General features: G+C 43.2%; 3 protein-coding genes across 3 annotated transcripts; 2 read left to right on the forward strand and 1 right to left on the reverse strand.

Annotated features, from left to right (window-relative positions):
- LOC8061420 ((+)-neomenthol dehydrogenase) lies at nucleotides 1,740–3,322 on the reverse strand. Its single transcript, XM_002466186.2, has 4 exons — nucleotides 3,125–3,322; nucleotides 2,703–3,021; nucleotides 2,403–2,600; nucleotides 1,740–2,311 (listed from the first exon to the last, which is right to left on the reverse strand). The coding sequence occupies exons 1-4, from the start codon at nucleotides 3,160–3,162 to the stop codon at nucleotides 1,922–1,924; spliced, it is 945 nt and encodes a 314-aa protein (XP_002466231.1). The 5' UTR covers nucleotides 3,163–3,322; the 3' UTR covers nucleotides 1,740–1,921.
- On the forward strand, nucleotides 4,710–13,772 carry LOC8061421 (protein GLE1). Its single transcript, XM_002463624.2, has 15 exons — nucleotides 4,710–5,301; nucleotides 5,413–5,559; nucleotides 5,636–5,794; nucleotides 6,064–6,178; nucleotides 7,323–7,471; nucleotides 8,640–8,811; nucleotides 9,142–9,307; nucleotides 9,765–9,862; nucleotides 10,030–10,100; nucleotides 10,680–10,761; nucleotides 11,470–11,565; nucleotides 12,225–12,308; nucleotides 12,552–12,680; nucleotides 12,835–12,957; nucleotides 13,023–13,772. Coding segments are annotated over exons 1-15 (1,815 nt in total). The 5' UTR covers nucleotides 4,710–5,299; the 3' UTR covers nucleotides 13,245–13,772.
- Nucleotides 17,500–19,783, forward strand: LOC8057087. Its single transcript, XM_002463625.2, has 2 exons — nucleotides 17,500–18,027; nucleotides 18,460–19,783. The coding sequence occupies exons 1-2, from the start codon at nucleotides 17,585–17,587 to the stop codon at nucleotides 19,526–19,528; spliced, it is 1,512 nt and encodes a 503-aa protein (XP_002463670.1). The 5' UTR covers nucleotides 17,500–17,584; the 3' UTR covers nucleotides 19,529–19,783.

Consider the following 19,942-nt stretch of genomic DNA (forward strand, 5'->3'; position numbering starts at 1 on the left):
GAGTGGATCGGAACGCGACGTGACGGTACGGTTGCTCTCTTGTTCTCGCTGGCGGCCGGCTGGCGTTGGGTGGGTGCGTATGCTGCCGTGGTGCCTGGTGGGCGGGCGGCCGGAGCCACAGCCGGTGGCCTGTGCCTCTGGCCGAGCCCGTGCGCAATCATAGTGGGCAGGGCTACGGCGGCTACGGCCTACACGCGGGCCGGGACGGCTGCGGGCTGCGGCCGAGTGGATCAGTGGAGGGCGTAGTCGTTTCGTCGCCTGGTTGGATGACACGTGACGGGACGGACGCCCGGGGGGCGTGTGTGGTGCGTGCGCGCCCGCCTCCGTCCAATCCAATCCATTCGTCGGTTCGGCCGGTACCACGGCCTAGCCACTAGCCTGCTACTCTGCTAGGAGTAAGAGCAGGAGGAGACGTGGAGTAGTGCCGCCGCCGGCGCCACCGCATCCAGGGCGGGGCGCGGCCAGAGGGCCGGTCAAGTCAGGCAATAATACACAGACGACGAGGAAGGAAGCTCGTCACTGGAGCTCGAGAACCTGCGGAAAAAGATCGAACAGCTGAGCCGAGACTGAATGAGTGAGAGGCTTGCGTTGCGTTGAGAGGAAACGGCAGTGGTGCGGTTGTGTCGCATCGCACGACGTCGAGATTCGAGGCGTCACGGCTCAGGAGTTCAGTCGGATGGAAACAGCAGGCAAAGGATATATTGGTTGGAGTTGGAGGGGGGAGAAATGGATGGAAAAGAGGACCGTCGGAAATGGGGTCAGCAACAGAGCGAGCCACAACACAAGTAAGTAGTGTGCAAAGCGCGTGCAACAGTTCGGAGCACCTGCGTTGGCGCGCCATCTAGAAGTAGAAGGGGACATGCACGGGCAGCATCCACCGCCTGGCGGCTCAACGGCAGCCAATACCAAGTTTGCTGTTTGGAGCGGCTATTTTTTCTTTATAAATAAAAAACTTCTTTTTATTAGTTTCTAAAAACTGAGTCCAAGTTTAATCTCTCCAAAGATTATCAAGTAGAAAAATACACTCCAAACATTTTCTTTTTATTAGTTAATGTCTTGGATTATTAATGTTTGGAGTTTAATCTCTCCAAAGATTATTAGTGTGGAATGAGGCCAGGAATTATTTCCCGTTGATCAATGTTATACAAATTAGACTATTGTTCTGGCTGGGAATCGTTCCATGTGTCCATTCTGAGGTAAGCGAGCCTTATGAACAAGGGGAATCCCCTCAGGACGCCAGGTCTGTTGTGCTGCCCGTGGTTGCTTTGCTTTGGAGTCGGTGTGCGCTAATGGTTTCTTTGCCTGCTTTGACTCCTGTTGCTTGTCCGCGGCCACATATATATACGGACGCTTCGGTGATCGGGCTCTCGCCGGAGACGCTGCTAGCCACAAACCGCTTCGTGTGCGAGGTGTGCGGAGCGGGACCATAACCTGCAGCTGCACCGTCAAGGGCACGCACAACCTCCCCTTTGCGGCTTCAATTCGGCAGCGTGTGGTTCAGGCGCGCGGAACACCGGAGATTCCGGTGCCAGGATCTCGGTGACTGGCGATGGAACCACGCGAGAAAAATGAAAGAAGGAAGATGTGATTGCCGTCACCCGACGGGTACAGGAAAGTGGGTGAAAAAAGAAGGATCAATAGATGAAGGCGTTGCTGCCCCAAGCTACGCAACGGATCCATAGACACTTGTTTTTCTCCACGTTTAAAGTCTCTTGTGTAGTATAGGTTCATCCGTCAGGTGCATAGCAATCAACTGGATGCATTAGATGTCAAATTTAAAGAAAAAAAATCTTACATGGATAAAAGCACCGAAGGATTCAACGTGTGTCATCAACTCGAAGAAACCGCGAGGGGCATAGCTATGTCACAAATTTCTCGGCAACCTATACACCGGTGGGTGGTGAACGAAGCAGAGTATGTGTCACACGAACGCCGCCTGCTGCTGGCGCTCCTCGAAGTAGGCGCCGGTCGGCCCACCGGCGGGGAGCAGCGCCACGGCCACCACCCTGCTCCCGCCTTCCTCCGGCGTGAGCATGCCGAAGTTGACGGTCATGTCGGTCTTGACGAAGCCAGGGTGCACGCAGTTGACGCGCAGCGCGGGGTGCTTCCGCGCCAGGATCCGCGAGTAGGCATTCAGCGTCGCCTTGGACACCATGTACGCCGGCGAGAAACCAGCAGGCCACCACCCTCGCGCCTCCACGGCGCCGCCCTCCAGGTCCTCCACGAACATGGCCGCCAACTCGTCCAGCCTCTCCTCGGTCAGGCTCTCCACGTCGTTCAGCTCCCGCTTCAAAGCCTCGCTGCCGAAAAACTACATGAATTCCACCCATCAGCAGGCTTTGGTTTCAGATCATGTCACGAGGTAGCAGAAGGCAACGACTGAATAGCTTTGGGTTGGGTACCCTGAGCTGGCCAAGCACTGAGGAGACATTGACTATCCTTCTATCGTCAGAAGACAGCAGCAGAGGCAGAAATGCTCGGATGACTTGCTTCGTGCCGTGGTAGTTTATTCTCATGCATTTCTTCCCAGCATCACAAGTCTCCCGGAGGCACCATTTCATCAACAGTTGGAGTCTCTGATTCATATCCATGCCGCTAAACTGTCGCACGCATCAAAAAGCAAAAGGTTTTCAGAATCTGGCCTCCATGCAATTTGATGATCTGAAGATGCATGTATTGGGATTTATTAGGAACCTCCTCACCTTCTCGCTCGTCGTTGAAGTGCCATCGATATGATCTTGGATGTACTCAAGGCCAACAAACCCGGCGTTATTTACCAGGATGTCCAGCTTCCCGAAACGGGTCTTGAAGAAAACGACCAGCCGAGCGATGCTCGGAGCGTCGGTGATGTCCAGCTGGTGGAAGATGACATTGGAGAGCCCCAGGCCTCTGAGCTTCTCGACGGCAGCTGCGCCTCTCGTCTCGTCCCTGGCTGTCAACACGACGGCGACGCCGCTGTCGGCCAGCTGCCGGCACACCTCCAGCCCTATCCCTTTGTTCCCGCCGGTCACCACGGCGATCCTGTGCCCAGCAACCGCAAACAGCGAGAGGTAAGTACTGCAGGGAAGAAGAAGAACGCTTCTCGCATGCATTGAGATGTACTGTATGGCGCACGCGAACTCACCTTGTAGTACTCGAGAGATCAGACAAGGAGCCCTCCATGCATGAGCTCAGCTTCTTGTTGGGCTAGCTGCTTGCCTGGGACTTTGGGAGAGATGTCTCGTACTCGTACGTGCAGATCGGTGTCATCAACAAAAATAAGGAGAACGATCATTTTCATTATATTGCTGCCAGACTAATTTTCTTCACAGATCGATTTTGGTGATCAATCAATCGGTACGTACCGGACAACCTTAATATGTGGGTGTTAGCCATGCCAGCAGGTCCTTAATTTGTGTGGTCTTCGATCATTTTTGTGACATGGATGGGGGCATTATTCCAATGCACCGTCGAAATCAGGGTCCCTACATTTTTAATACTATGAGAGTTCGGCCTATTTTTGAGGCTCAAGTTTTCCGGTCTTCGTTTTGGCAGTCCCACTCACTCCATTTTCGTTATGATAGGCACCGATACACGTGACCCACTTTTTTAAAATAATGGATATTAAAATCAGGCTTCATCTGTCGAAAAATAGAATCATACTAATTATTACAAACATATGTCAATAGCATAAGTTTTGCATCACAGTAAATGGGAAACCGAAACGAAATATAGTTTATGCTAAACATAGCCAACTAATCTTGTAAATAATCATCCACTGGAGGCTAGAGCTAAATAACTCCAACTTGGATCAACTGTTCCCGTTGATCATCATGCCTCTGCAGACTTGCCCACTGTCGAAGCCAGTAAGTTCCTCTAAATAGTATCTGTTAAAAAGATTTTGGTCTACATTTGTCAAAAACTACTTCGTTTCTAGTTACCTATATTGCCTAACATAGTGCATCAACTGCTGTTAATAACAATAAATTATACTTTTTACTAGCTATTTTTAACCACCTCGAAAAAAGATCAAATATATCAGATGGTGGTGGTAAACCAAAAGGTAAATGTACACAAAAATAACAATAAATTATTCTTTTTACTAGCTATTTTTAACCACCTCGAAAAAAGATCAAATATATCAGATGGTGGTGGTAAACCAAAAGGTAAATGTACACAGGAGACCCACTTATCATTGTGTGAACATTGTGCGCCATGTTTTCTTTTTATCTTCTCTTCTCTCCCTCAAAAACTTTTTACCCTATCTTATCGAATGTTTAGACATATGGAGCATTAAATATAGATAAAAAACTACTAATTGTATAGTTTGCAAGTATTTTGCGAGACAAATCTTTTGAACCTAATTAGTCTATGACTGAACACTAATTACTATAATTATAAATTACAAATATGTTACAATGCCAAAAAAATTTCTTTTCATGAACTAAGCAAGACAATAGTTGCAAAATTGCCCTGTCAAAGAGGGCCATAGTCTCCAAATTTGTACAGTATATGGTGGTCTGTCTGAGTCCCTAATAAGTCTCAATTTTAATATCTAGTCTAGGTTCTTAAACTTTATCATTCCAAATGGACGAGAGAGAGAGAGAGAGAGAGAGAAGAGAAGAGAGGGCGCTGAGCCCCGGTCGTGGGCCAAAACTGTAGGGAGCAAATCTTCAGATCCAGCCCAACAGCCCCCTCCACGCCCAAGTCGCAACCACCAGCCCATCACCGCAGCAGCCACCAGGCACGAGCCGTGGTCCTCCCGCTCGCCTCGTCCGCGTCGGCGTCGGACGCCCACCCCCCGCATCCAGCTTCCGCCGTCGGCCCTGCGAGGTCCGAGGTCCGACTCCGGCTCCGAGGCTCCCCGTCGCTGGCTCTCTGCCCCTTGCCCGCCAGTGCCAGGTCGCCGGTCACCCGGCTCCCGCCCCCCGGCTGGCCGGCCTCGCTCAGGCGCCCAGCGGCCTAGGCCAGGCCGCCAGTTGCCCAGGCCAGGTCGTCGGATGCCTGGCTAGTAGAATTGATCCCCGCCCAGACGGCATCGGCAACGACGAGGGAAACGCCAGTGGCGGCGGACATTGCGCGCGCTAGCTTTTCGACGTTTTGACGCAGAGGAGGTTTGTTTCGTTTGAAAGCGCACCGGGCACCTGCTGGTCCTGCTCCGCTCCTGCGCCGCTTGGGTTTCGGAATCCGGCTTGTGCCATAGCGTGCATATCACGCGAAACGCACAAGGAAGAACCCTATACAGCTCGAGAAGGCCGGAGCCCTGGCCACCTAGGGCCACCTCCCTGGCGACCGGGCCGCGGCGACGGGGACGACCGCGATGTAATCCCGCTCCCGCCCTGCCGTCTCCTCAGCTTGCCTCCTCCCTTACGTTGGTGTTCGTCGTGACTGACCTGCTTTCTGCTTCCCCCTCTCTGTTTTGCCTCCTCACAGGGGCTTCGAGCGTGTGGAGCTGCGGTGTCCCAGGGAACTGGACCCGCGCCCGAGCTGGACGCTCGGCGATGTGCTTGGCGAGCTTGACGCGCTGGACGCCACCCACCGCGCTGCGCCGCCCACGCCCCTGAAGCAGCCGCCGGATTGGTAATCTCTCGCTTGAAGCTGGCTCTAGTGATTTGCCGTCCCATGAAGTTCGACTAGTTTTGTTTGGTTAATTTAGGGCTAACGGCGGCGGTGCGAGGGAGAAGGCCTTTGTGATGCGGGTTGAAGATGATGATGAAGACGACACAGAAGATGAAGACGATGGTACCAGTCATGGGAAGTCCTGGGCTCTTGTGGCCAAAGGAGCCAGGTTCTCGTGTAATGATCTCGAATCAAGGTGAATTTTGATCTGCAACTGGGTACATGTAATTACAGTTTCCATGGAATTTGTGTCATGGTTTCTGGATTAACTTCCTGTAGAGGGAGGGATAATTGTAAGGAAGGCAACTTCTGTCTTGACAAACTATGAAGCATAAGGATCCCGTTGGACCATTAAGTATGCTCTGTAGCATGTGATTTTTTTTCCTTTCCAAAACTACAGAAGCTTCCCTGGTGACTTTATACATGCAATAATTTGTTAGTTATGTTCCTTTCATTTGTTTGCAGTGATTCAGAGGATGAATTAGATGGCCAGGTTGCCCCATACCGCTTAATGGAGAAAAGGGACCTAGCGAAGAGCATTCTTCTTGAGCTGGAGCGCGAGCATCATCTAAAAGTTCAAGTGTGTACTGAGCCTTTTATAATGTTTTGCCTGCATGTCTTTGCAATAAACCATTGGACTTTGTTGTGTCCTCATTGCAGTTTAGGTTCATAATAAGGTTCTCTTTATGCTTAGCATTTGATAATATTCTTTTATTGATCCAAACAATGGAATACAGATACTTGCACATACTCTTTTTATGTTTATCTGGCTAAAACTATACCGCAAGAAATTTTGAATGTAGTGCTTTGGTTCCCTTCATCCTTTCTGGATACGTCACACTTGTATGGATGAATAAATAAAAGCACTCTATATTTTGAGCATTGCATCATGATATGCGGGAAAAAGAAGAGCTTAGTCAGTTTTTCTTTAGGGGAATATGACATTATATATATAAATGTATAAAAGAGTAAGCAAAGCTGTACACCAAATCCATCAAGGGTAAACTAGGAAACTTTAAACAGGCTGTTTAGCCAAAGGGAGAGGATGAGTCTAGGAACATGCTGAAATGTGTGAAGTTGAAGCTTTACAAAATGTACAAAATATGCTTTCCAAGACTGGAAGGAAGCTTGATTTCCTCTGAAGATTTGATCATTTCTTTGTTTTCATATCTCCCATGTTGCAATAATGAAGACTTCCATGAATAATTGATGTTGACATTCTGCTTTTGCTTTCTGGATTGTATCGGAGAAGTGCTTTATCAGTTCGGTGTCAGTTTGAGCATACTATTCAATTACAACATTGTTTTTATGTCAAACCTAATAAGATTGATGCCAAGAAGATAGCAGGGAAGCAATCTTACTCATGTTAGGTCATGACCATGTTATATCACTCTTCTAGCAGATGCTGATATGCCTGTGCCATGCAATTGTTGGTTTTTAATTTGTATAGGATTTGAAAAATATTTTCAAGCTGCGAAGTAGGTCATACTACTGTTGAAACTTGAAAGTATGAAAGGGCAGGGCACTAGGTTCACTGATGACATTGTTTTCATTGGATGATTTAATAACATTGGATATTTTTATGACATTGAATTTAAAAAACATCCCACCAATTACTGCATTCTCTTACACTCTTGCTTTAATAACAAAGGACCATTCTTGGACCCCCATTGTTTTATCTATTTAAATACCTGTCTTCATCATGTATGATATTTGTTCTTCAGGAAGAAGTTAGAAATAAGTTAGCTTCATTGGAGGTATGCCACCAAAATGAAATTCAGAGAACAATTTCTGCATTCGCACGACTTCAGAAATATGCAGAATCAAGAAAAGAGATAGACAGAAGACTCGATGTACACTTCCAGAGAAGAATGTATGTACCTTTCTAGATGTCTCTTGCATTTCTTGAAGTGTTCATTGCAATTTCCATTTTTTTTTCAAATACCAGAGAAACATTACATTTGTTTTAGTGAGCAAGATTTAAGGCACAAAGCATTTCTTGTACTATTCCAATATCTGTGCCAAAATAAGATATTAGCAGTTTCTCTTTTTGTTAGTACCTGTTGTTCTCAGTATTGAGCTAGCTTACTCCATTGTTTTAGAGAATTAGAGTGCTGATGATTGCCCTTAAGTTACTCTACCTCCATTTGTTGCATGCAAATCTGTTTCATGGTAAATGACATTCATGGCCTTATGGGTTGCAAATTCAATTTATTTCTGTTCCAAAGGGACAAAGTATATTACAATTTCAGTGTACTTCTTTAAATAAAAATTCACAGTCTGAAGATGTACTTACATGCAAAATTCTTTTATGTTATTATTTATTAGATATTTAGATTGGTTGAAGGCTTCACTCTGATAAGTGATAAAATTGCTCAAGTTTTGAGTTCAAATATTCTGTTGAATACTTCTATTGCTCTATCTCTCATAACCAGGTTATGTGTGTTTGAGTTATAGAGATAAGTGCCATTTTCTTTTTCTTTTTCAAGTGCACTGTACAGTAATTGTGTTTTTGTTTTAAGGAGCCATTTTTTATGAACTATCTTTGATGTGTTACGAAACAGTCAGTCGTATTGATTCCTTAGCTTTGTGCACTGACGTGGAATTTGTGTCTATTGCATTGTTTAAAGTTAACCATTGATTCTTGATTCTTCAGATTCCTAAATTAACCTTTAGACTATGCTTACTATTCTTTTCAAACTTGTTAGTTGAGATGTCATAGGATATACTCCCTCCAGTTGTAAATATTTGTGATACTCTGATACTGGGCTTGTGCATGTACTAAAGGACCATAGTTCCTTCTAATTATGCATTACAAAATATGGCTCATTCGTTCATGAGAATGGTACCATTCTATTAGTTACAAAAAAGAATCGAGGAAAAATTGACAGGAAATCCTACCATGTATATTGTCTCTAAAAGATGGGTTATAACTTATAAAAGCAATCAGATGAATTATGTTGTATACCTGCAACTTTGTAGTACTTTATTGACAATTTTTATTGTCCTCAGTGTTATATTATCCTATTTCTTTCTTGTAGTGCAGAAGTGCTCGATAAACACTTATCTATGGTCCAAAGGGATCATGAACAAAAATCCCAGATTGTTGAACGTCGAATCAGAGATGATGCAGCTCTTGAAGAAGCTAAAAGAAAAGAGCAAGCTGTCAAGGAAGAAAAGTTAAGGCAGGAAAGAGCTCGGCAAGAAGCAGAGGTTTGTTTCCTCAGATTCGTTTTATCACGTGATCTTTTTTTTTTCTGTACATAATTACACACGATTTGGATTTGGGGGCTTAGGATCTTTGAGACTAGTTGATTGTTGTAACATTGGAGTGGATTTGATATTAACCAGAGTAAATGTTTTGAGTTCCATCAGTTTTGATTGCACCTATTGTCCCCCCACCCACCCCCCACCCCAGGCTATTCCTGTTGCTTTTCATGTTAAAGATTTTCTTACCACCAGTCTTGCTTTATTTCACTGGTAGTCAACTAGGATCTTAAAGGCCCTTGTAGCTAATAAGAAAGGTCATCAACTATGATGCAGGCTAGGCAGAAGGAAGCTGCAAAATTAGCAGCTGAAGCACGGAAAACAGCATTTGAGGCTGCTAAAAAGGAAGCAGCAGAAAAGGAAGCAGCGGAAAAGGAGGCTGCTAAATTGAGAGATGCAGCAGCTTCCCAATCTAGTCCAAATTCCCAGAATAATATTGCAGGTGCTCGTTGTTTAAAAACTGATTCGCAAACTTAATATTATTAGTACTGTTCTAAAGTTCTTGTACTGATTTTCATGATAGAATTCATTTATACCATATCAAATTTCATTCATGCTGAAATTATTTGAAAGGAAATAAGTACCACTTTGTGATTTTCATGGATAAGGTTTAGTATATGTTGGGTTGGCACTTAGTTATTGAAACTGGAGTTGCAATTGTGCAATGCCTATGATCATCTGATAGTCCATTCATCAGTTTCTAACTTCCTGTTTATTTTCTTGAACATTTGACTTCCTATTTTAGAACTCATTTAACTTACCTTCTACAGTGTCAAACATATCTTCAACCCCTGCATTTATCAACCTTACCCTATTTTATTTACTTGTTAAGATGGAGTTATGTACTGACATCAATCATTCACTTGTCTGTTGTATAATAACTTGGTCTTTCATGGTAGGTATCAAAGTTTATGCTGATAAATATGCATTAGAAGCAGAGTCACGGAGGCGTGCATTAGTACAGAATCAAGTGCCGGAAAACATTCATCTCAGCAAGGTCTTATTTTCTGCTGAAGCTTAACATTCAATTGCAGTTTTGAACAACTTGCTGTAATTTTGTTGATTTGACAATCTTGATGAATAATGACTGCTCCATGACTTACCATTTGATGTATAGATGAGTATGTTGCTAATTTTTACTCTAGCTGACATCATATCATGCAGGAATTCAGCAAATATGACCGACAAATTGCCAAATCCATAAGTAAACTTATGCCAACTACTGATAGTGTCAGGTGAGTTCAATACTACAGCTTAGTTTGAATATGGTTACATAAACTATCTGAAACCTACGCCACTGTGATAATTGTAAACTGAGTTGATTGTGGAAATTTTGAATTCATGAACTTAAGGTTATGTGCTTGTTTGTAGTATGATAGACAGTCAGTTTAACAATATACCTTTGTAATACTTAATTTTGAATCTAATTTCAAACTTGGCGGGTGCTACATTTTGTTCCTTCTAACCCCCATGCATCGTGCCATGAGGATTAAGTCATTAAAGTAAACTTGCTAGACATCATGGTTTTTTGTTATGTGCAGTTTTTGTCTTGCAGTCCAATAGCAATGAAGCAGGTCTTTTCTTGAAACAATAAGCTAGGTTGTTTTTTGGCTACTGCCTGGACCTAGTGCCACCAGTGCACGGGCATACTTCCACGTTTCTTTTTCTGCTTTATTTTCACTTATCCTCCTTTTTATCACCATTTGTTACACATCATGTGAATAAATAGTGATCTGCCTGTTGTTCAGAAATATTGATGTGATAATTTATCTGAGTGTAATTTGATTTTCCAATTGTATATAATTTCGGTGCAGAGCAAGGGCCAGTGAGCTTATTAAAGCTTTAGATGGACAGGATTGTCCCCGTCCAATCTCTTGTTATCTATTTGCAAACAAGGTAGATATTTTATATTTATCATAACAATTTTCATTAAATTAGTAGCACAGTCAGTGTTCTGTGATGTGGAATGTCAGACAAATGTGTGAATCTAATTTTGTAATACGATTTTTTAGTGACTTTTGTTCATGCATTGTTATAGGCTTACAGCCTTTGCTTGTGGCATACAAGCACATATTATCAAGAGTGAACATTCTGAATAATGTGGGTGTAAGCATATATACTGCTCTGTTCCAAAATATAAGTTGCCTTGCCTAGTCCTCACTCTTTCATGCAATTATAAGTTGTGCTACACTTTTGAAGCACTTATCCATCTTTAGTTTGGCACAGTAAATGTTCTCTTTTAGGAGCATCTCCATTTCCCATGGCACAGTAAAAGAGAACATTTACTTATTTAAGGATCATTTCACATGGTCATTTCACAGGCTCTTATTTCTTTTGCACAAGGCTAAATATCTTGTATATTTGGTTGAAGGGAGTGGTAGCTAGCAGCGTAACTTCAGTTATTTCAAAGGGTATTCTACTATTGGGTGTACCTTCCCATTTAGTTGCCATTAGGGCCTAAAGGCTTAAACATCTTTACCTACTCTTAGGATTTCTTAGCTTTACCAATTACACTTAATAACCCTACCATTTGTTTTTTTTCTTGCATGGTGAAATTTTTCTTAATATTTGTTGACTCATATAACTAACCTAGTATGCTTGCAGATTATTTCAATTGTCAAGAGTAGAAATACAAAGGACAAAACTTTTGGGAATTTGGCCTTTGCATGTGGATATGTCATGCTCTTAGTCACAAACCAGGTTTCTTCTTGCCATCCTCAAAATACCATTTCACATTTTTCATTATGCATTATTAAGTTCTTATTAGCGATACTGTGGTGTTAGTTTAGTGCCGATCATTGTAATGTAGTCTGCTTAGATTCTTTTGACCTGAATTTTCTGAATATACATTGAAAACTGCATATTTCGTAAAGCACAAGAGTACATACTCCACTACCACAGTCAGATCACGAATAGCTTATATGCAATTGTGTTGTAATAAGATGGAACATATCAGCTGGATGAAAGTGTCTTATGTGTCCTTAAACCCAGACACCCAGTGAACATTGGAAGTGTGAAACCCAGATGATGGTCATGCACTCATGCTCTGCATCCGATTCATGAGAAATTTGAATATATTCATGGATCTTGATGTCAGTGACACCAACTGTGGTAAAATCCAGCTGTCATTGCCATGTGCAAGATGACATGACCTTTCATATTTCCTATGATCTTCCAGTCGGGACACTTGTGATCTTGCTTGAAGTCTAATTTAATTAATACTAACTTACTAAGTCATCAATCTGAAGGAATTTCTTATTTATTATTGACTTGTGATACGTGTATATTTACAAGAATGGCTTAGATTACCATCAAGACATTTCCATTCATGACCACATCTGATGTATCTGATTGGTCAGGTGCCAGACGCAATGGATTATCTTTTAGCTGAATTCAACAGAGTTTGCATATACACAGTTCCAAAGCATCTGCATGCTTTAAATGTAAGTCTGCATGGTATGAACTCTGTAATATATTTGGAATTTGTTTATTTCTGACTCTTATATGGGATGCAATGATAAAACACCCCAAGAGATTTTCAGCAATGCTCAGAATTATTTCTAATGCATTTTTAACAATTGTATGCAGCAGATTTGTGGACCAAGCTGCGTCATACTGTCGCTACTGTTTTATATAAATTTATTGATCTTTGGAATTTTTTTCTCATGATATTTGTGATTTTTTAGGCACAAGCACGAACTAGAGATTATTACAAACTGATAGGTTACGAGGAAGAAAATGAACAACTCGAGAGCACTGAAAGTTATCTAACATACGTCGTTGCATACGTCAAACTGTATGCGGCAATGATTCAGGTATGTGCACTTCTTTTCTCACAGTATTGTTGTGTGCTTGTTTTATACCTTCATTTATCTGAATTGATGGAATTTTCATAAGTTATAAGCCTCTGTTCAGTAGACTGGCCTATTGCAGTAGAACAGAAAGGTGACTCCCTAACTTTATTTACAGACGGAAATCAAAGGTGTACGTCATCCTCATGGCTTAGCTGAGGGATGGAAATGGCTCGCCATGTTCCTCAATTCTCTCCCAGCTACTACAGCCACTGCCTGTGCCCTTCACGCTTTCCTAAAGGTAGGAATCTGCTTCAAGACTGTTTGTGCGCCATGTAGTTGATCGGAGTTCTTATGCTCTTTCAGATGGCTGGTTTTGCACTTCACAAGAAATATGGATCACAGTTCATGAAGATCCTGGATGTAATATCACGGTGCTTTTTACCAGCTTTGAAAGAACAAGGCAACAAGATGCAGGCTGAGGCTGTCAACAATCTACAGAATTATCTGAACGACAAGATCTACCTGGAGGAACCAGAAGGGCAGTACCTCGTCCAGCAACTACTATCCAAGGAGTTGTTCATGTAAAGATCAAAACACCAGATTGGCATGAGCCATCATGTTTGATCGGCTAAACGGCGGTACCTCGTCCAAGCTACCACTATCGAAAGAGCGGGCTCACGTAGAGATCAAAACACCAGATCGGCATGGAGCTGTTCGTGTTTCAGAAACACAGTCGAGACTTGCAGATCATTTTTCTCCCAGATCATTTTTCTCTCTGGATGTGGCGTGCAAGGAAATCAGCACCAAATCTCACGAGCATTATTTATGGATAGTCTCCCAGATCATTTTTCTCCCCTTCTGCACGGAACCTGACGCTGTATTTGGTTATATATGTGGCAGTGTTTCCGGAAAAGAACATATAGGATACGTTGAGAGGTTTCACCATTTGTTGTACTATGGCAATGTATTCGGAAAGGAACATAGGATAGGTTGAGGTTTCGCCATTGCCCATTTGTTGTACTATATGTCTGTACTCTGTACCTTATATCGTGGCCAACTCTGGTGACCTGTATGGAGACCAAATTTTTAAGAAACGGGTTTAGTTTTTTTTTTTTGAAATTTGAAATGGGTCTAGTTAAGAGTACAGGGAATAGACCAGCCGCGCAAAAGAAAGACTCGTGCGGCCGTAGATTTACCAAGCGTCTACACACAAACGTTCTTTTTTTGATCATAAGTACACACAAACGTTCTTATGACTTCTGATGATACTGCAACTCTAGCACACCCAAATACCGGGCCACCGAGCCTACCGGCTCTCCCCACCGCAAATTTTTTCTATGCGACCCCGTCAAGTGGAGCCGAGGCGCATCGGGGGACTGGTTGGCTTCTGGAGTTCTGGTTTTTTTTTTTTTGAGACAAGGTAGGAAATTTATATTAATTAAGATTGGCAAACGTTTACATCCAAGAATACAGGAGGAGAACCAAGCCAAACATGGGGGCCAGGATCAAGAGTACAAGCATGTTTAGCAAGGTAATGAGCCTCCCTATTAGATTCCCTACCCTCATGTGCAAATCGCACATAATCAAATGATTTTGCCCTTGCATTTATATCCTGAAGTATCATCATATAGGGGCATCTAGTCTTTTCCTCAATGTTCTTGATAACATTTAGACAGTTCGAAGCTACTGTCATTTTCTTTATTCCACAGTCTTCAGCAAGGGCTAATGCCTCCACACATGCCATTGCTTCCAAGGTTTCAGGTTCAGTGATGTTCTGTATCACCAAAACACTTGCAGCAATGAAACATCCTTGATCATCTCGACAAATGACTCCAACAGTTCCTTTGTTCATACCTCGAGAAAAAGCAGCATCTGTATTTATTTTGCATCGCCCGTTTTCGGGTGGTATCCAGTGCCTAGCCTTCAACTTTGGTTGGTGCCTACATTTCCAATTCATTTGAAAACTCTCAATAGTCTTCAATTCATCAATTAGTCTATTGACCATTACCATTATGGATGATGGATTTTGAAATATACCATCAAATATTGCTTTTCTTCTTGCCTGCCAAATAGCCCAACAGGTAATGAGAATGCCTATCCCATCAGTTTTCGGGACATTGCTACACATAAAGAAAACCCAATGCTTTGGATCAGAAATACGTAGATTAGCAATTAGATCTATTATATCGTCATCTAGCTGAGCCCAAGTACACCTAGATACAGTACAATGTAGCAATGCATGGTCCCATGTGTCCTCGTCGGCACCACAGAGTTTACACTGAGGTGTATCAATCATGTTCCTGCTTTTCAGCACACTTGCAGTGGGTATTGAATTTAAAGCAAGACGCCAGCAGAAGATTTTGATCTTTGGCGGGATTTTCATATTCCACAATTGTTTCCATTCTTTCTGCTTTTTTCCATAATCAGAACAGCTTGCCCTGCCTTCAAAGTAATCCTCTCTACTTTTCTTTGCTTCAATCATCATTCTATACGCAGATCGTACAGAAAATAGACCATTTCGTTCATAGTGCCATGCCCAGCAGTCCTTTTGCAGGCTCATACTCAATGGAATCTGGAGGATAGCTTCACTGTCTAGATGATTAAAAAAGTGTTCCACTACCTCTTTTTTCCATGTCATGGAAGTATGATTAATCAATTCAGAAACTAAAGTAGGAGGATTTGGCTTTATTGAGTAATAGGGCTTCAACAGTCTAGTTCTTGGAATCCAATTACATTCCCAAATATTTGTGTTTTTACCATCACCAATGCGTTTGATCAATCCTTGATTTAAAACCTCTATCCCATCACATATAGCTCTCCAGGTCTTTGATGGGTTACTGCCGATAGAAGCATTGAGGAGATCAGTAGAGGGGAAGTAAATTGATTTGAGGACTTTAAAACATAAAGATTTTGTTCTGATCAGCATACGCCATGCTTGTCTTGCAAGCAATGCAAGATTAAAAATTTCTATGTCTCGGAAACCTAAGCCGCCCATATACTTTGGTTGGGTTAATTTCTCCCAAGCTACCCAACATGATTTTCTTTTGCCTTTCTCACTTCCCCACCAGAACTTCCTTATTAAAGAATTTATGTGTTGACACAGTCCTCTTGGCAATCTAAAACAACCCATAGTATAAGTCGGAATTGCTTGCGCAACAGATTTTATCAGAACCTCCTTTCCTCCAGCTGATAAAGTTTGCTCTATCCATCCCTGAATTTTATTCCACACTCTGTCTTTTAAATACTTGAAAGCTCCATTAGATGTCCTGCCAGCTTCAGTAGGTAATCCCAAATATTTTTCATTCAGTGATTCATTCTCCACTTGAATAATAGACTTAATGTTATCTCGAACTGTCTGATTGCATCGTTTGCTAAAAAAGATAGATGATTTTGCCAAGTTTACTTTTTGACCCGAAGCTTCACAATATTTGGTGAGGGATTTTCGCACGACATGTGCATTACTTGTGTCTGCTTTGAAGAATAAAAGACAATCATCAGCAAACAATAAATGGTTGACCTTTGGGCTTGAGCATGAGATCTGAACACCATCGATATGGCAATCTGCTCCTTCCCCTTTTAACAAACAAGACAAACCTTCAACACATAGCAAGAAAAGATAAGGGGAAATGGGGTCACCTTGTCTAATACCACGAGTTGGCTTGAATTCTTGCAGACGCTCTCCATTAAAAAGGATTGAGAAAGAGACCGATGTAACACACCTCATAATTTGTCCACCCAAATTTGACTGAAACCCAATTTTAGCATTATTGCCTCCAGATAGCTCCATTCCACTCTATCATATGCCTTCATCATGTCCAATTTCAAGGCACAATAAGCATTCATTTTTGATCGATTTGAGCGCATAAAGTGCAAACACTCATAAGCAATTAGGACATTGTCAGTAATGATTCTACCAGGGACAAATGCTGATTGCTCCTCAGAGATGATATCCGGGAGGATCCTTTTCAACCTATTCGCCATTGCCTTAGAAATTATTTTGTATATCACATTGCAAAGGCTAATAGGCCGAAATTGGTTCAATGATACTGGATTCTGGACTTTTGGTATTAGAACGATGAACGTACTATTTATTTCTGTAGGGATCTCATCACCATTGAGCACCTTCAGCACTATCCTTGTTATATCATCACCACAAACATCCCAATTCTGCTGGAAAAAATGTGCAGGGAAACCATCTGGGCCTGGTGCTTTGGTTGGGAACATTTGGTATAGAGCATTCTTTACTTCACTTTCATCAAACGGAGCACATAGGAATCTATTCATCTCATCTGTAACCTTGCGAGGAACATGGTTAAGAACCATACACAAATTAGATATGCCCTCTGTCTTAAACAGGTTACTATAAAAGTCTACTGCCATTGCATGCATTTCTTCAATGTCTGTGCACTCAGAACCATCAGATCGACTCAGCTTAGTAATTCTATTTTTGGACCGTCTCCTACTTGCCCTTTGGTGAAAAAAATGAGTGTTGCTATCCCCCTCTCGAAGCCATGTAATTCGTGATCGTTGTCTCCACATTATTTCTTTTTGGTAATTTAACAAAATGATGCGTTCCACTACCTTTTTTTTCTCTTCAGAAACGTTGCTTCTTGTTGGCTCAGATCACAATTGCTCCAATTTTTTCTTTTGCAACCGCAGTTCCTTCCTCACAGCACCAAATGAATTTTGTCCCCAAGACCTGAGTTCTTCTCCAAGAGTGCTCTTCGAGACCCTCGCGGGCCCTGTTCAGGGCATATTCGGTTGGGCCGGGAATGGCCGGGGTTGGGGCCCAACCCCGTGGATCAGCTCGGCGTGGAAACATTCTCGGCCCACAGTGAAAGCCGAAAGGCCTCCCGTGTGTTCTATCCGGGCTCACCGGTCTTTTCCCGTCACCGCCGTCAGATCCCATCTCCAAGTCGCCGGCCATGGACTTGCCGGCGAGCCGTGGCCGGTGGCGCAGGCGGAGCGCCAGGTCGCACGTGCCTCTCGTCGTGGCCATTCTCGTGCTCCTTCTCCCGGCCTCCCTCCTCTTCTCATCCGCCTACTCCACCATGCTCCGCGCCCTGTTCCCTTTTCCCTCCACCCCCGGCGGTGCCGACACTCCACGTCCACGGTGCGGGGGCTCAGCGGAGCTCGAGGGCGAGAGGTTCCTGTGGTACGCGCCGCACAGCGGGTTCAGCAACCAGGTGGGCGAGTTCCGGAACGCCGCGGTGGCAGCCGCGCTGCTGAACCGCACTCTCGTCGTTCCCCCCGTGCTCTACCACCACGCCGTCGTCCTCGGGAGCTGCCCCAAGTTCAGGGTCACCGATCCTGCCTCGCTGCGTGCTGCTGTCTGGGACCACGCCATGCAACTCCTGCTGGACCGGAGGTAAAGACCGCACTTAGCATTCGACTTAACCGACTTTGTTTGGTCTCTGGGTAGCAGAGATTGCTTGGATTCGAATTTGTTCGATACCTTCTGCTTGCACCTTGCTTATGTGAAATGGATTAAATGATGGAACAATGTGGCAAGCATATATTTTTTTTTGAAACAATGTGGCGAGCATAAATAAAGTAGTAAATCAGAACTTGGGCTATTTCAAGGATAGCAGATCATATGGCACCACACTCAGTTTCTTTTGTTGACGGAAATTAGGTAAAATTATTTCCGATTGCGAGGTATAGTGATGTAGATTATGTTGCGGACACCTGGAGTAACCACTCTTCACATTGTGCATAATTGATTTCAAAAGTTCATTGTGGACTGTACACATGAGAATCAGAAGGACCGATTGCTAATACTTATTTGTTTAACATTCAGGTATGTTTCAATGGGTGACATAGTGGATCTATCCTCAATCAAATCTATGGTTAGGACTATTGACTTCAGGGTTTTTGTCTCCCTGTGGTGCGGTGTAGACATGCGGAAGGCTTGCTTTTCTCGCTTGTGCTGTGCTGTTTCTGGTGGTAGCTCTATACCAGATGACTACAATAGATGCCGTTCTTTGATGTCTGGTCTAGGAGGCAGTGAAAAAGGGTGTGTGTATCCTGTACAAGATGACTGTAGAACAACAGTCTGGACATACCAACAGAATGATGATGGGGCCTTGGATCTGTTTCAACCAGATGAAGAATTGAAAAGGAGGAAGAAGATCTCATACGTTCGGAGACGCAGAGATATATACAAGGCTTTAGGGCCTGGTTCACAAGCTGAGGATGCTACCTTGTTGGCATTTGGGACACTCTTCTCAGGACCATACAGGGGATCTGAGTCTTATTTTGACATCCATGAATCACCTAAGGACCAAAGAATACAGAGGGTACTAGATAAGATTGAGTTTCTTCCTTTTGCCCCGGAGATCATGGCTGCAGGAAAGGAATTTGCTAAGAACAACATCAAGGAGCCCTTTCTTTGTGCACAACTTAGGTTGCTAGATGGGCAATTCAAAAATCACTGGAAAACTACATTCTCTGCCCTCAAGGAGAAGTTGAAATCTGTTGAGTTAGAAATGAAGGGAAACAAGACTAGTGGCCTTATTCACATGTTCATCATGACTGATCTTCCACCAGCAAACTGGACCAAAACCTTTCTTGCAAATGTTGCAACAGATGAGCGATATAAGTTATACACTCTGAAGGAAAGTGATGAGTTAGTGCTGCAAACTGCAGAAAAGCTTATGGCTGCAGAACATGGTGTTCGGTCTGGATTCCTTCCAAAACTCATAGAGAGCATGGAGAAAGATTGCGACCCTGTTCAGCTTCCAGAAATTTTGTTGTCTATTGAAGAATCTGTTTGTAGCTGTGCATCACTAGGATTTGTGGGGACTGCTGGATCAACCATAGCAGGAAGCATTGAAACAATGAGGAAGAACAATGTCTGCAAATTGTAGGAAAATGACACCCATTATGGAACCTGAAAGCCATTGCTGTGATGTGTTATAGCAGTGTCGGAGCCAGCAAAATAGAGGCTGAAGCATCGTATGTTTTGCACCCACGAGTTCAAGAGTTGGTTTTGCTGACGTGTTCAATTGACAGTAGAGTGTTGAGCATCACGTGGGAAAATACAGTATATTTTGAAGAGAATGTGCACCATTTTTTCCTAATTGTACAGAAAGATCAGGTTCATGCTTGTGTTACCTGAATCATTTTGAGTAGCTAAGTCTTTTTCTTCCCTAAGTTTTTCAGTTTTTTAGTCTACATTTATTTTCCTGTTCCTGTTCGTAGGTTATCCTGTATCTCCGTACTTCGGAGTTTTGACTTCTGAAGGTAGTGATAGCTTTTGAAAAAAAAAAGAATCTTGTCTC

Source organism: Sorghum bicolor, chromosome 1 (assembly GCF_000003195.3).
Source record: "Sorghum bicolor cultivar BTx623 chromosome 1, Sorghum_bicolor_NCBIv3, whole genome shotgun sequence".
NCBI lineage: Eukaryota > Viridiplantae > Streptophyta > Magnoliopsida > Poales > Poaceae > Sorghum > Sorghum bicolor.